This window comes from Argopecten irradians, chromosome 3, assembly GCF_041381155.1.
Source record: "Argopecten irradians isolate NY chromosome 3, Ai_NY, whole genome shotgun sequence".
NCBI classification, from domain to species: Eukaryota; Metazoa; Mollusca; class Bivalvia; order Pectinida; family Pectinidae; genus Argopecten; species Argopecten irradians.
Window position 1 is genome coordinate 18,722,929 of NC_091136.1, and position 16,411 is coordinate 18,739,339.

Genomic DNA, 16,411 nt, shown 5'->3' on the forward strand with positions numbered 1-16,411 from the left:
CGCCGGATATTGTTGCTACTGGGCTTTAATCCTTAGTGGAATGTAAAACTTTTGATAGTGTTATTTGAGTTAAGACAGACAATGTCCTGTTGCTATCCACTTACAAGCTTATTCAGGAAGGACGGTAAAGCTACAGCTACGGAAAATGGTAAGTTTGAAAACTTGTTCATAATGATTATATAAATTTATAAGTTTGTTTCTGGGCTAATGATATACAAAGGTAACGAAAAGTTTAACATATTGTAGACGTACGTACATTTGGTAATGGTTGTGGGCCGGTAGCAGATTAAAAGCTGGCTGATTTATTTAAAAATCCACATCTACAATAGTTATCTGATGAATATTTAATGTCAGTTGTAAAACATTATTTACGTTTAGTATAATATGTATTTACGACATAAAAGGTATGATCAACTTCAAATTCAGCACACACCTCATGTTTGATGTTAAAGGCAAAATAAAAACCCAGTATTTTCATAAATGCCATATGTATCAAGAAGTTGAAATGCGAAAACGTGTGGTCAATATGATGGAGTCAATGAAGTTTTTAACCAATGATCCGTCTTATTGTCGGGCTTTATCGTGAGTGTAAATAAACAATCACATTTAATTATATAGAGTTAGCTCCCTTTGTTCAGGTCCACGTGAACAGATGCTACTCCAAATGTCGTCAGTCTTCAAAAAGACCTCTAAACTTTATCAAATTTTGGCACGGCATTAACCCAGCGGTTTTGTTAAACAGAACAGTAACGACCTTAAATATCGTGCTGTACCGGGTGTTTCATCCTACTTTTCTCGCATTTTAGAGAATTTAAACAATCTATACATCCATTAGGGTATACATTATATTAGAATAGAATTATCAACTGGTTAAGTATATGTAAATATTTACGTTGTTAAGCAGCACGGTTGGGCCTATACTTCCTGGTTCGACTACAAAGCGGTTTGTTGTTCCGTTATATAAACTTTTAAACGCTTTGTATGTTATTATCAATACATATACACTTTCCCATAGGTATCTAAGTTCATACGTAATGTATAATGAGATATAGATAGTTCTACAAAAGAAAGCGTCTCTCAGTTCACGTCATCATACATGTATATTTCTTTCGAAAACTAAAATTTTTATTTTTCATTCGAATTACCAGAAAACAACGAATCTTTATACCATTTAGTCTAAGCTCGAAATGTTCGAATTACATCATTCGGATACATTCGGCTTTGATTCATTGTGAGGGCACGGAATCTGCCGAGATGTGACGATTGGTAAATATAGACACTCGTCACATTTTGGCAAATTTCGTACTTTCATGCAGGATGTCGGAATAGCAGAGTTTAATCGAATTGATAAAAAAACGGAGGCATTTCTCGTCCACGCCTGTTCGTATGTGAAGAAATACAGACGTTATGAATTGTACATGATAAACTACAGTAGGGGACAATTTCTCGTCTTCATTCAGGGAAATTTACCACAATACAATGTGTAGTGATATATTTCCGCGATAAAGTATAGTGCCTAGGTAGAGAGCAGATAATCTGTTATTTAATACTTTAAATAAGCAATTAACTTCTACAAAAAATACAATGATATTTAAAAGAAACTGCACTATTAAAAGTAGTTGAAAGTCAGTCGGAGTCAACAGGTGTTAGAGTTAACCAATTATCTGTTACCCTTATATATTATCATTGAACTGTCGACAACTTAAGATATTAATTGCTTGTCAATAGCTGCATATAAATGTAAATGTATATATGCTACGTAAACCGGAAACACGCCTTCAACCAAGACGGTGCTTACTTCCGGTGATTTTGACTGCTATAGTCTTAATATAACTAATATATTGTGTATATTACCGCATACATGGGAGGCCGTCCTTACATGACCATAACTGTTAATAGGACGTTAATTAATCAAACAAACAAACAAAACCGTCATCTCTCTGTAATACTAGTTTTCTATATGAACACAAGCAGGCCTGTCATTAAGACTGCTACACCAATGTATAAGTATATAGCTATATACATGTAATTTATGGTGTTAAGAGAATGACAGCAAGCAGTATTTTGTCCAAAAGGGGATATTAAAATGTGTGCGGTTTTGTGTCAATATACATGTACATTTATAAAAACTATTGAATTTATTATTATTGTTTAGGTATTTGGCGCGCTCTGGAAAGATGGTTATATATCTCTCTTCATCCAAGTTCTCGTGATGGGATAGTTATTTCTGTAACTATAGACGATCGCGGCTACATGTAAGATTATATGTGGTAGAATGTTATATTATGACAAAACGTGACCACTGCGGTTTGGGTAGGGTCGGGTAGTGGTATAATATCATAATATCGGTTACATTAAAGGTAGGCTTCGCCCAATGCAATATAAAGACTACGAAACTGAAATTTATCCTGCACATAGATATAATCTTCAGGTTATTTTCGATGCATACAGCGAACAATATGGTTGGTAAGTTGCCTAGCTTGACCAGGAAAATACTCCTTTAAAAATAGAGCGAAGTCAAGCTTTACATAGAACATGACGTCTTTTTGTCCAAAACGAGGCCACATCAACAAAGGGATGCGTACAACAAAATGTCAGATAGAAGTGACAGTTTTGCCACGGCATATTTAGTTAAAAACAACAACAGATCGAAGTGCGATGGATTGTTTATACATGTCATATAATCTATAACACTTCAAGTTACTATTTACTAGTTAATGAATCACGGATTTCCTTCAATTTTGTATTCAAGATACGTCTGTTCAATCTCATACGCATTAAGAAATTAAATTGAGGTATTTTTTATATGTTTTTTAACCTTTTCTTTCGTTTATCGGATTTTACAAAAAACAAATTATTTGGTTGAACGAAACCTACCTTTGACCACTGGGTCAATGTTACTATCAGTCACATTAACCACTGGTTAATAGGCTGGTTGTAAAATATTGTCACATATTCCTCTCTGTCATCGTCAACATATGGTCTTATCTTTTCTATTCTTCCTAACTGACATCATTCTTCCTAACGTCTCTCTTAACACCGCCACACTTTTGGTCTTCAATTTAGCATTCGCCCCTGTGAGGAAGGCTCTGGGTTCAGTCTAAAACATGGTAGTTTCTGCTCCTGCTTAGCGCTCAGCATTACTGGGAGTGCGACGACTGGTTGGCCCGTTGTCAGTATAATGTTACCGGGTGAGGTGTGTTGTGTGGTGTCTTCGGCAGCATGCTTCAGTGATATAGCACTATAAAAAGGGCAACAGATCCACTATACAAGAAGACACAATACAAACATATCGCAGTCTCCCAAAAACAAGAACCTCGTTTTACATACACGCTACACACCGCATACATGGGAGGCCATCCTTACATGACCCTGGCTGTTTATAGGACGTTAATTAATTAAACAAAAAAACTTGAGGACGTATTGCATCATAACATTGTTTGTCGATAACACATTTACTTTATTAAGTTTCAAATTAGGCAGGGCGTTACAGTTGCACTTGTTGCCCCATCATTAAGGGATTTTTTTCTCTTTACTGAATGACTTTCTTCCCAGACCGGCACGCATCATAGTCCTTAAAAATGATAGTTACGGCTTCTGTTTCCGATTCGACTTAAAGGGAGATGAAAGTCGTGATTAAATTTGTTGTTTCGCATGTAGGGCATTTAGAATTCTACCTGCTGCCCCTTATTCATAATCACAAAAGGTGACTAAATTAAAGATATTATTTTTTCTCTTCTTCCTGATGTCTCCCTTGACATCGCCTCACATTTGGTTTTCTGTTGAGCGCTTGCTGCTGTGAGGTCGGCTCTTGGTTCTGTCCTTGGTCGAGACACACTAAAGTCTAAAAAAAGCGGTAGTTTCTTCTCCTGCATACCCCTTGGCATACAGGGAGTGGGGCGACTGGTTCGACCGTTGTCATTAAAATGAGACCGGTTGGGGAATGTAGCTTGGTGTCTTCAGCAGTATGCTTCCATGAAATAGCACTACAAAAAGGGAAATAGTTCCACTATACAAGAAGTCGCAGCATGGCTATATACCGCAGCCTCTCAAAATGTACAAATATCTACACGCGGAACACATTGCACATAGGGGAGGCCGTCCTTCAATTACCTTAGTTTTAGACTTTAAGCCTAGACTAAACCCCAACAAAACGTGAATTTGATTTAATGCGGTTAATGCTAATGCAAACTTCCTTTTTATTCGTTTTTTATTTACACACCATATACCTAAAGATGCTTGTTTCCTCCTTCCTGGTCATCATTATGATTACTGACCTTTGACCTCGTGACACTTCACACATCTACAAGTTCATTTATAAATGAACAATTATACACATATGTAAGTTTTATAATTATTTACAACAGATTTACACATTTTGTTGTTCACGTCAGTATCTATGCGCAACCGTCCGAGCTGGATGGACCATCAGCAGTACCTTGTTAACACAACTAATACTTCTCTTAGTATAAGTAAAAAACAAAATCAATTCTTGTGTAGTTTTTGTTTGCTTGCATCATATATTCATCAATAAATATTCTCGCCGCTATGTACACAGGTAAAATGACTTCAGGTAAATTCAATATCAGGTTATTTTTTGCATACCCCATTTACTTGAAAAGAGAAGGTGAAAAGTTTGACCTGAATTTCGCATAAAGATTTATTCAGGTCAACCTTTGCCTTTGAAATTGGCCTCCACTTAATGTAATATTTTTCGATGAGTTTAAGTGAAATATTTTCATGTAAAACTGCAGCATTAGAAGATAGTTTGCCTTTTTAACATATACATCATAAAAATTGCTAACTATGAACGCGAGAAAATAATATTACACATTTTATTAATATCATTTATAGCTTAGTATATACACTACGAGAAAATCATAAGTACAGTGTTATACATTGTATTATGGTATAGATAAGTTATTTTCTCTCTGTCGTAGGGACACTGTTGTGTATTTAATAATTTCCCCTTTGGCGCCTCAGGTGTTTACTTCCTGGTGTTAAAATCCCGTTCCGATGTTGGACTAAGTTGACTGTTCAATTTCACATGCTGTTTCTGTATCTTTAATCTACAGTCTGCGTTGTCGGTGTCAACAGCAGACTTATCAATATGAGTGGATTATGGAATAGTTTCATATCCAAGTTTAAGAAAAAAGATTCATCAGCAGGTTTGTACAAAGTTTACGATCCTTTTTCTGTAGATGTTGATATATACGATCAGTGAAACATCCCGTGTCACTGACCCAACCCATGAACTATTTTTATCCAAGTAAACATTATTATGTGACATGATTGAGAAAGAAAAACACACTATGTTTATTCATAGTTGTTAGCAGAACAACTGACACAGGTTTATTTTTATATCGTCTCAATACACATTGTATTATCTATTACGTATCAGGATATATGATTAATTACACAACTAAATAATGAAATATCAAGTACATAATATGCATGCAGTCGAGTTGAGAGTACACGATCTTCTACAACTGAGAGACTGAAAGGAGTCTTTATTGGGGTGGGATGGATGTTGAATGATTACGTAGGACCTTTGAGAGTAGCTACAACGGTTTAATAGGTCTAGGCCTTTGCAAAACACTGACAAACTAAAAGTTTACTAAAGTCACTAGAATACGCATGAAAGCACACCATAAATATGTCATACATTGTATATTCTAAGATGAAATCTATACACAGTAAACATCACAAAAGATAGATTAGACTTTTCATTTTTTTAAGATGTGTTTATGCTGTCGATATCTCGGCCAATGGTGAGATAGCTGTAGTGTATACTTTGTTCCTTGTCATTAGCGGAAACTGTCAATGCTTTTCAAACCTTGTTAAGTGGTTTCAACGTTACCCCGTTAACACTTAATTGGTCTCGTATACAGATTTTGATGATACTCTAGCGGATATGAATGGAGGCTATATATTTTTCTTATCACGTAATTCAACGCATTTTCCTCATTAATCATCAATTCAAGAAGACATAATATGAATATACCGCAGTCTCCCAAAACACGCACCACTTTCTTTAATTTCTTTAAAGAGAATCGTTAATTCATCAAAATCTCTTAAAGGTCACGCCCTAGATCTGACTCACACATTCAAGATATAAACAGAGGGAAAAGTAAAGTTATGGTAGGGATGGGTTTTAGAAATGTTCTGTACCTAAAGAACAAACTGAAGTCAGCATAAGGCTAGATAATTTTTCTTTCGATAAATTCACAAAGTCACAGTGCTTTTCGATTTTTAACAAATAGCAATACTTTTGGTGTAACGAAAAACCATGGATGGCCAAATCCATCCGATTTGTTTCATTCACCATCAACTTCAAGTAATGATATTACTGGAGCCTGAGGCTACATGTTGCAAAAACTGCATTGGTATTTACAACATTCGGTCTGCATTTGTTTTCAACGTTTTTTCTTCAGCTAAAATGGATATTTTCATTTTTTATTTATGTGATGTAATTCTCTATGTAACCTACAATGTAGGTGACATATATGTAATCGATTTAAGAAGGATATGAAAATCTTAGGATATTTTCATTTTTTTTATTTAGTTTCAGTCTGATGTCAACATCACCGGTAGCTGTTTGACTCTTGATAAAAGATAAACATGTAGATAGCTACATACAAGGGAAAAATCCACTTATTCTGACTGGTGATGACATCAGTATGATAAAGTAGATAACCGTACACAGCGATAACTATGTTATCTTCGGTATAAAATACACGATGTAATGTGTTTTGTGATGGGTTTATATGTTAAAAAACATGTATGGATTCGAATGTCATTTTTGTTGCAAAATTATTTTGTATGCTTCATCATTATAAAAAATTATTATGTGAAGAAAGAACAACAAATAAGTCAAGATTTAGATTTCTAACAAATACTTAACGCTTTTTTCGATGCAATCATGCTAGTTTATTTTATAAACTGAACTGTTGACATTAAAAAACTTGTGGAAATGAGTGGTGTGTTGCCTGTCTCACATAGGAATCTGGATGTCTCACTGCTTCAGCCAGTCGTCAAACAACCCATATTTATAGTGATTATTGTATTGCCAGGTATGTTATTATTCCATTTTTCCATGTGTAGTCTTTATTTATCGTTTCTCTCCGACAGATAAGACACCGCCAGAACCGACCGGACAGGACCAGTATAAAGGTAAGCCAGTCATAAAACACTAGGAAATAAAACAGTTCACTGTTATTTCTCAGTGTTCATGCAACAGTAGTAGGTACATACACATTGCATCTATCTGGCTTCCATGATTCCCGGAAAAGCACTGGCTGAATGAATATTATTTCCATATATTGTTACAACCATCCCCCTCGTGGTTGCGAGTTCGAATCCAATGTGAGACAGTTGCAATGCACTGGGCGATTGTTTTACTACGGCAGGTGTCTGCAGTCTCCCAAAGCTCTCACACATTGCATGTATGGTTAGTTGTCCTTAAATGTCTCCTTCGTGGCTTATAATAGGACGTTAAACTAGGTCAACCAACCAACCAACTAGCCAACCGGATACTCCAGAATCACCCATCTCTAACCGTGTACATACTTAAATGACCCTAGCTGTTAATATGACAAGGGAAATAGTTTAAATTGTTGATACCAATACCCCGGGAATACTATATTGGCTGATAAGACATGAAGCGACATTAAACTGTTCATGTCCCATTCACACAATCCTCGATACTCCAGGGTTCCGATCACCTATGATCTCAACACCCCTGGACTATCTCATAGTAAAATAGGAGGCAACAGAACATGTCATTTAGTCGTTTGATGTACATCAAAAGAGTCGTATAACGGTACATCATGGTTGGCTGTGTGGTTTTGATGTTGGGCGTCGCTGAGCTGCCTCCAATTTTGCTATGAGACAGTCCTGGGTTGTAGAGATTGGAACCCCTGGGGGATCGAGGATGCATTTACATTATACCGTTGACAATTGTATTTCACTATGCAAAAGTATAGTCCTTGTAGCACCTAATTGTTCAAGCCTAGCTCCAGCTTAACACAAAATTAGACTTAATTCTATTGTGAGTCACACATTGTTAATACATCAAGTTTAATTAATATCCCACATTAAAATACACAAACTTATTCAATGTTACTAGCCACAGATACCTTTATATATTATTTTCACTTAACTTGCCCGTCCATCCATATCATACGGCCATGTCATTAATATCGCAAGAAACATAAGTAATAACACAGTTATGACGTCACATGTAGTTTTGACGTCACAATCTATATATTAAGTCGAATGATTGTCTCCGTAGACGGAAACTTCACATCCGAGCCGTATTTCTACTATACTAAAGGCTCGTGGCATATCAATTAATTGAACTCGTTTGATAAATTTCATATCACAAAGCCACTCATGTAAGATCATCTATGTGTTTGTCTGCTATTAAGGTTAATCCATTTGCCTGACCATGGTCGTTAATAGGACGTTTATATAATAAAAAAATCCTGATAACAATATTAAATGATAGATATTTATTTAATCAATATTTCCCTGTATATTTATGTAATCCATTTGCAACGGAACGAGAAAACGTCGACGCAGTTACTCTTTGTTTGTATTAGCAATTTAACTTATCTTTGAATGAGTGTGCAAATGTTAAATTTAATGATTTTGACCTTTGAAAATACATATGGAATGCGAAACATGAGATGGACTAAGTATAACCTTAATATTTATTTATCATTTTACACGGAAGAAATATATAATTCGATAAGAATTCAATATCGTTAATGGCACAAAGTACCTTTGATTAACTGTCACACGCGGAAATAAATCATTATTGTATTTGATAATCTTCACACGGACCATCCGTTATCTTGTTTTTATTGTCGCCTGTTTCATTCATTTTTCATACCCTAGGGCAGTTTCCACTGACAGAAATACATCGTGATGTCATGATATAGGCAATGGAGTAACGTCATGACAAAAAGAAAACTAGATTTCATTTCAAAATTTCACCGTCGTTTAAAGTTACATGTATATGTGGCGTAATTGAGAGATAATTTTGACATGTTATTTCTTTTTCGTTAATCTATTGAAAGCCATAAGGTTTGGTGATTTAAGCTGTGGAAATCATTCAAATGGCTTCAGATGATTAATTGTGGTCACCTAAGTGTTAAAATAGCAAAAATAAAAACACATCAAATAAGCTTAATGACATTTGAATGAGATATATACAGATGTATTATAGTGCATCTGAAATGTTGTCATGATTATAAAACCCCTGGTTTCGTTGATTGATCTAGATATTGACTAGCAAATGGTAATTTTCGGGATGTGTCTGACTCTTGAGGTAATTCAGTTAGACTAAGGATAGTATCTTAATCATAAAAGACTTTCTTTTATTGTGCGAAACTCTCCAGAAAATAATCGTGTGTAAAATTTCGTTTGTGTATATTTTGAGCTTTTCGTATTATTTCAACGGAGATATACCATTCATTTAAATGTAATTGTGTATCGTAGGTATAAAACGCGCAACTGATCTTAGAATTGTGTGGTAGGGTATTTAATCACACACCAGTACATTATTACTAAAGAAGTAGTTTTTTAAAACCTTAATACTTGTTAATGATCCTTTTCTTCTTTTTTCCCTAAAAACCCATTTCATTCAATATTTAATGTAGAAAACAGTACATTTCCCCTTCACAAAAAGCCTCTCATGCTAATTTCCAATATCATAAATTTTCCTCAAATTTGCATCACTCTTTCTTAATTTGAATAATTCCACACACTTTCTCCGAACTCTCATTTATTCATAAAAACTCTCGATATATACCTATATTGGTTATACACGCATAGTTTTAATACAATTAAGAAGTATATATGAATATATATTCCGTAATTTTACTTTTCTTAAAAAGAAAGCAAACTACAAAACTAAAACACCTCAATATCTAGACATCGATTCATGGTTTTTTTTAAACAATTACATATAAGAGAATAATACATATTTTATATTTCTTTTACATTTTAATTATCCTCACTTACTAATGTTACAGATTATCTGTTTCAGTGAATAAGACACACAATTATGACGAGGTCAACCTTGATGAAGCATCGACAGCTCCAAACTGGGATGGTGAGTTCTTATTGGTCACTTCCTGGATTGGCTATGATAGAAATGTCTTATTTGAAGAGTACTTATCCGATACTTACATATATACAATATAAACGGTCAATTGCCACATTGGTGATTCAGTAACAAATCCGACGTTTTTCAATGACTACAAAAATATTTACTTTTGCTTTCATTTGCTGGACGTAAACTTCTTACTATACATGTACTAATTTTAACATTTATTGTTACAAATATATATATATAGTTCATTAACAGATTTTTACCCTCATAGTATTGTGACTAATTTAGCACTAGTAAGGTGACACCGACTGCACGAATGAACTAAATATTACAAAATAGCTCAAAGGGAATGTCTATATGTAAGCAAGACTTCTACAAAACGTCTTGTACAATGTCGCTGCAGCGTATTTTGCCAACCTTTGTCCCGCTTACTCATCAATAGACAATGTCTATACTGGATAAAAGATTAACTGTAATTTCCTGCAACGTTATCACATAGACATACAGTCACTTGCCTTGTACATCATATACATCGTGCACATAGTTTAAGTCAACGATTGTGAAGTTCTGATCTTGAGGTGCATATTAAAACGTATTACTCTATTGCAAATAGTATTGTCAACAAATCTTTTCAATTGTACCTTGCTCTCAATCGACGTTTATAATATTATAATTGTTTGATTGGATTAATAAATTAAATGGATATGGTACATTGTTTATCATAAATATTGGTCAGTGTTCGGCTTGTCGGAAACGATGGCGTTATGTACATAACACGGCATTGCAGTTCTCTGATTTCGCAAACGAGCCCAAAATGAACATTATATTTCCCAGTGTCCTAAAGTAGTGGTATTTATTACTGCAATGCCTTCTTCTGACATATAGACACATCATGTTTAGACGACTCACTCGCACGTACTTGAAATATTAAGTATATAATATATAAAGTAATATATTTTATAATATTTATTATACATGCTCAGAACCTAATTTAAGAAAGGGCTTATATAGGTTTAGTCTATTGTCCAATCCTATTGATTGTTATCAATAAAATTGGTTGAAATGAAATGAAAAACCGTATTGTTTTTGTTATCTTTCAGTGGACAAGAAGCCTAGGAATTATGACCAGATAGACTTAAAAACGGAAGAATCGGAACAAAGGTCAAGAAAGGTTAACCTTCTTTTAGCATAAGTATAGAGGTTTTGGTATAGCATGTAGTATCCTCTAACCTCTAGGTGAAACCGACATTTCTGAACAATGCATTTAAGAACCTAATTATCGTTAATCTATCGAAATGCGTTGTACCGTGGAAGTACTTATGTTTTGTGATGATTTGATGTTAGTGATATAATGAAGCCAACGTTGCGAATTTCAACCGAGAATCACCACAATAACCCATTGAAACTCGACAGTAATGCAAACCATTACCTATATTCGCGACGCGTCAGTATCGCGTTTTACATGCTAAACGAATTATTAACATTTTCCTTTCACTATCTGCATTAAACATATTCGAATGTACTTACCGTTGAAATGTTTTTTCGCTGCGTGTGATTTTGGCGAAATACTCTTTCTTTCACGACCTTTCACGACTTTTGCGATCAAGGTAAAATTGTTCAAGTAAATCTGCGCGAATTAATTATCAAGGCAATTCTTGCATCAAAGATATCTCCATTTAATTTCAAATTCTGCGAAAAGAAAATCTCCGCGAAAGGTTTTTAAATGGAAATCGCGAAATTTAGTAACAAAAAAATTTGGTTTGCAGTAAGCAAAATATGTTGCTTTATAGCAAAGTAAATAGACAGTTTACAGTTCAAAAAAGTGTTTTACATGTAACTATTAATGTTACAAAATCCGAATATAATTGAAGAACTGTCGGTTTACACCAGCCATAGTCAAAGGTTGCAGCTTTCGTCGCTTTAGTATATCTTTGCACATAATATGATATAAGTATATGTTGAAGTCCAATTATGTTTAATTTTAAGAAATATTTTTAACGAGCGTTGTACAAATAAAACATCAATATGATCATTCAAATGATTTTATCTTTACTTAGTTTGTTTAAATCTTCCCTATTTTAATAAATTATAATGAATATTATAAAATATATAACAAGGGAGTACGTATAGTGATTATATAGAATATCCATGTGGCGTCCCTGCATGATAACCAGGTATATGTAATGTTTTACAATGTTCATCCTAATTAATTATTATCAAGTATGACGACTTTATGCACGCATTTGGTCGTATAAAATACAAAAGAGCAAGGTATCATTGAGTTTAGAATACCCCTCCGATGCCTATGTAATACGAACTGTACAAGTGATATGTGCATTTCAGGTCGCGTGCACTAAATATCTGTTTGCTATATCTTTACATATAGTGACATATCAATTGTTCTCAATTCTTACTTTCCATGCATTTTCATATGTAAGTAAATATTTTACAAAGGATATCGTCAGTCTTGAACATTTCTTGTAAAATGGGACTTAAATGTTTATAACATGCTTCATTATGAACTGGTAATATTTACGTTTCAAAATGATAGCAATGCATTTAATTTAATACGTTAATAATAATCAACATTTCTAAATTTAAAATAACTCCTGGTTGTTATGTTCAATAATACGAATGGTACTTGTCTATGACGATAACTGTCGCTGGTATTGATAGTATTACATAAAAAAATAACTTGATAATTTTATTTTATTTACTTATTAAAACTAAGATATGTGCATGTTTTGTGATGTCGTCAATTTCAGAAGTTTTGTTTATGGATTCATAAAATAAAGTCATAATGTCATTTACTTATGTAATTTAAGCTTGCCCGTACCGCTTAGTAGAAGGTTTTTAACTTTAAATATCACGATTTGGGTTTTTTTAACGCAGGGTTATCGTCAGAATCATTGTATGGTACTGCTGCGTTACGTGTATTTATATTATAATAAATAGTTATCAGTTATACTAATATCTAATGTAATAATTATCATAGTATGCGTTATTTGTATAAGATTGTACAATGTTTTATATTAATACACCATCCAATTCCATTCTTACACACTTTTAAACCCACTGCACGTAATAAAAAATGTATTATTACACAATCCTGATTAAAATGCAAGTTAAAAACATTTAATTGAGATTTTGAAACAATTAAAGTGCATTTGTATTTCAAGAATGCGACACTTTCATAACTGGGTTGATTTTTTAAATAAAAAAAAATATTTCATTATATATTCAAATCTTAAAATCATAATTTTTAAACTTGCATTGTCAGCTTTAAGTTGATAAATCTATTTACTATGCTTTGTTTTACGAGGGTAACTCTCGTTATCTCGAACCCCCATTACATTACACTGTCCCAATTTGACATCAGGATTACGACACGACGATTTCACGAATAACTTAGTAAATATACACTCTTTGCTAACACTACCTAATTAAATTAGCTTGTATCACATAGCCATACCAATGAATCAATTATTTCGCTAGTTTGAGACATCCATGAACACTAAAATTCAAATAAAGATCTTTACAACCCCATTTCGAGATAACGAGAATCGTCTCTTTTCATTTGTTTTCACAACATTTGCTGTGTATAAGGTCTTGTAAGTGATAATTGATAGGAGTAGATCAAGTGGCTGCAATTATTGTCAAAGAGGTCATCCTTTATATAAACGTATCTACATGTAGGTATATGTATTATAGATGACGTTAATTTTGTTTATAAAATCGTGTTATAAGTTACTGATAGCTTCCACATTTATCTAACATTTGTGTACTTCATAATGATCAGCAATGCCACATACATGTGTGTACGTGAATATCAAAATCACAACAAGCAGTAGTACAAACACATGTTCACACGTAGAATTACTTCTACTAATTAATTGATTTATTACTTGTGTTTCTCGTTTGATTATTATTTTTTTTCAATTACAGCAAGGAGTAGGACAGTTGAACTATATAGAGGTGGAATTTACAGACAAGAAACCAACCAAGCCGAAAATGTCTGTGTCCGAACAGGAACAATCAAAAGTGACATATAGTGAAGTGACTGTGGGCGATCAGATTTATGAAAACCAATAACGACTGCTTGATAAACGACATATTTATAATATACATTAATTTGTTATGCAATATTGTTTTGTATTACAAACAAACGTGAACAACGGGTTTCTTATAAAAAAGAAAGCTGTTTGGTTTTAACATTAAAGGATGTGAAACATATTTCAAACTAAGATTACTGCTTTAAGCCAACTGATTTCGCTTGCAATGGGTATCGTGGGCTATTAGAACGAGATCGTATGGTATGGAAAACGAAAATGAATTGCAATGAAAATCAGTCGGTTTACAAAAATTGATTATGTCTAATCGACAGAAAAATGTTTTATTTGGTTAACCATGTAATAGCACATTTGATAAAAAATTGTATGATTCGTCCATATTCGCAGGGTATAACGATATGATGAATTGCTGGATCAGCATTAAGATATCGTATAGCCAGTTATTTTTGCGGGAATGATATTTTCGCGATTTCGCGGCTCATTGTTATGATTGCGAAAATTTGATCCGCGAAATATTGAAAAATGTTTGCATGATATCTACTCTTAAATCCATATCGCGAAAATATTAAATTAAATATGACATTCCAGTTTTGAGATAAAATCGCGAAAAGTGTTCCGCGAAAATAACCGGCTACATGGTATTTAGAAAATATCACATTGACTGATCCACACTTTGTTTAGAAGCCTTACAGTATTGTGTTAAAAGTCGTATCAATGTCGTAGACAATTTGTATAATCATTATACAATTATGTATTGTTTTATACGATGTGACATGATGTATTTGTGTTTCGTTATTGTTTCAACTGTAGTGATACTAATATGTCGTTTTGTTACAAGTTAAGTAAAAGTTACTTATGTGTATCCCAGTATTATATAGATGTGTTATAGCTAAATTTTGCTAATAATGTGCACGGCCGACTGCTTAAGAAACTAACTCTATTTGATAAATGTTTAACCAGTTACGTTTGACAAATGCAGACGCACTGGAGTACATATGCAATTTAACATTCAACAATTCAGGAAGATGTTTTAAAAAGTAAATTCCAGAAATATGTTTATCATAAGTTGGTGGCATCCAGAGAAGCATAGTTCGATTCCAGATATTTCAAATATTGAGCTAAGACAATGAATAGTTCTATCACCATCTAAACCATGTACCGTTTTATGCACAGAAACATATGTTCTAAAGGTCAATTAAGATATGCCAGTTATCGAGAAATTCAAAAAAATTATCATGATTTTGAAAACAGGATTTATATACCCCGTTTCCGATTTACAAAAAGTTTCACATTTTTACCTTCATTCGGCTTTTCATTGATATTGAAATGTATTGTAGAATTCATATGTTATTAGTTATATTAATATGTGCATGACATGATCATAAAGTAATTTAAATGGGCAATGAATCATTGTTCGCTTATTAAATAAGAAATTTTAGTACATTTCTGATGTGTGTGGTTTTTTTCCTGATTTATCAAATATTCTAAACCACTGTATTAATAATACAAATTAATGCAACCGAAATGCCTTTCTTGAGACAGAAAGCCGATGCTATTAGCAAATATTGCTTAACTAATATTTTTGAGGGAGTTATCGCCCGTCGTTCGTGATTTAGACCCCCTCATAGAATTTGCATATTGCTTCTTTCTGCAACAGAACCTTAGCTAATGCATAAACCCAGTAAATATTACAATGCATTTTCCAGAGGGACTTCGTGAAACGGTTTGTAAGTTTCCAATTGTTCTGTAAGATAATTTTGAGCACTCGTGACATTTGAAATTTATCTATAATTGTTCTTTACTATTTTCAATGAAGGTAATGATATTATTACTGAATAGAGATTTGATGTAATTACAATATAGCCCGTTCCTTGCTTTGTGCAATGATTCAAATTGCTGATCCGGTTAATCGAATATCTGAACTGATGTATAGATAATATAATATACACAGAAACTATACAAAAAAGGATATATGCAAAATGAGCACAGATATTTGGGAATACCTCTTTAAATAATGAAGTATACAGATTATACTGATACATGCGGTAGTCTGTCTCCTTCTGATGAATGTACAACAGGATCGTATACCGTAAACCAACTAATTTCGGCGAGATATTTAACTTATTTAGGCATGACAACAACACGATAAGCTCATTGACAGTAACATAAACCATTATGATTTGCATGCATTGCTGCATTTTCATAAAAAAGAAAAATGAAA

The 16,411-nt window shown here is 33.4% G+C and overlaps 1 protein-coding gene across 2 annotated transcripts; it reads left to right on the plus strand.

The window, feature by feature from the left end:
* The first annotated feature begins 3 nt into the window (after positions 1-3).
* On the plus strand, positions 4-15,633 carry LOC138317735 (uncharacterized). 2 transcript variants are annotated; one of them, XM_069259600.1, is made up of 5 exons: positions 4-148; positions 7,132-7,173; positions 10,055-10,120; positions 11,221-11,291; positions 14,066-15,633. In XM_069259600.1, exons 1-5 carry the CDS (start codon positions 82-84, stop codon positions 14,210-14,212), a joined length of 393 nt encoding a protein of 130 aa, XP_069115701.1. In that variant the 5' UTR covers positions 4-81; the 3' UTR covers positions 14,213-15,633. The 2 variants fall into 2 exon arrangements, with proteins under 2 accessions (XP_069115701.1, XP_069115702.1); XM_069259601.1 differs by lacking the exon at positions 4-148 and adding an exon at positions 4,987-5,168.
* Positions 15,634-16,411: the final 778 nt, after the last annotated feature.

Bases quoted from the DNA above. Each gene is read 5' to 3' on its own strand.
- LOC138317735 (XM_069259600.1), top strand. From the start codon at position 82: ATGTCCTGTTGCTATCCACTTACAAGCTTATTCAGGAAGGACGGTAAA. The intron at 10,121-11,220 runs GTGAGTTCTTAT...GTTATCTTTCAG, and splicing joins GACAGCTCCAAACTGGGATG to TGGACAAGAAGCCTAGGAAT. The intron at 11,292-14,065 runs GTTAACCTTCTT...TTTCAATTACAG, and splicing joins CGGAACAAAGGTCAAGAAAG to CAAGGAGTAGGACAGTTGAA.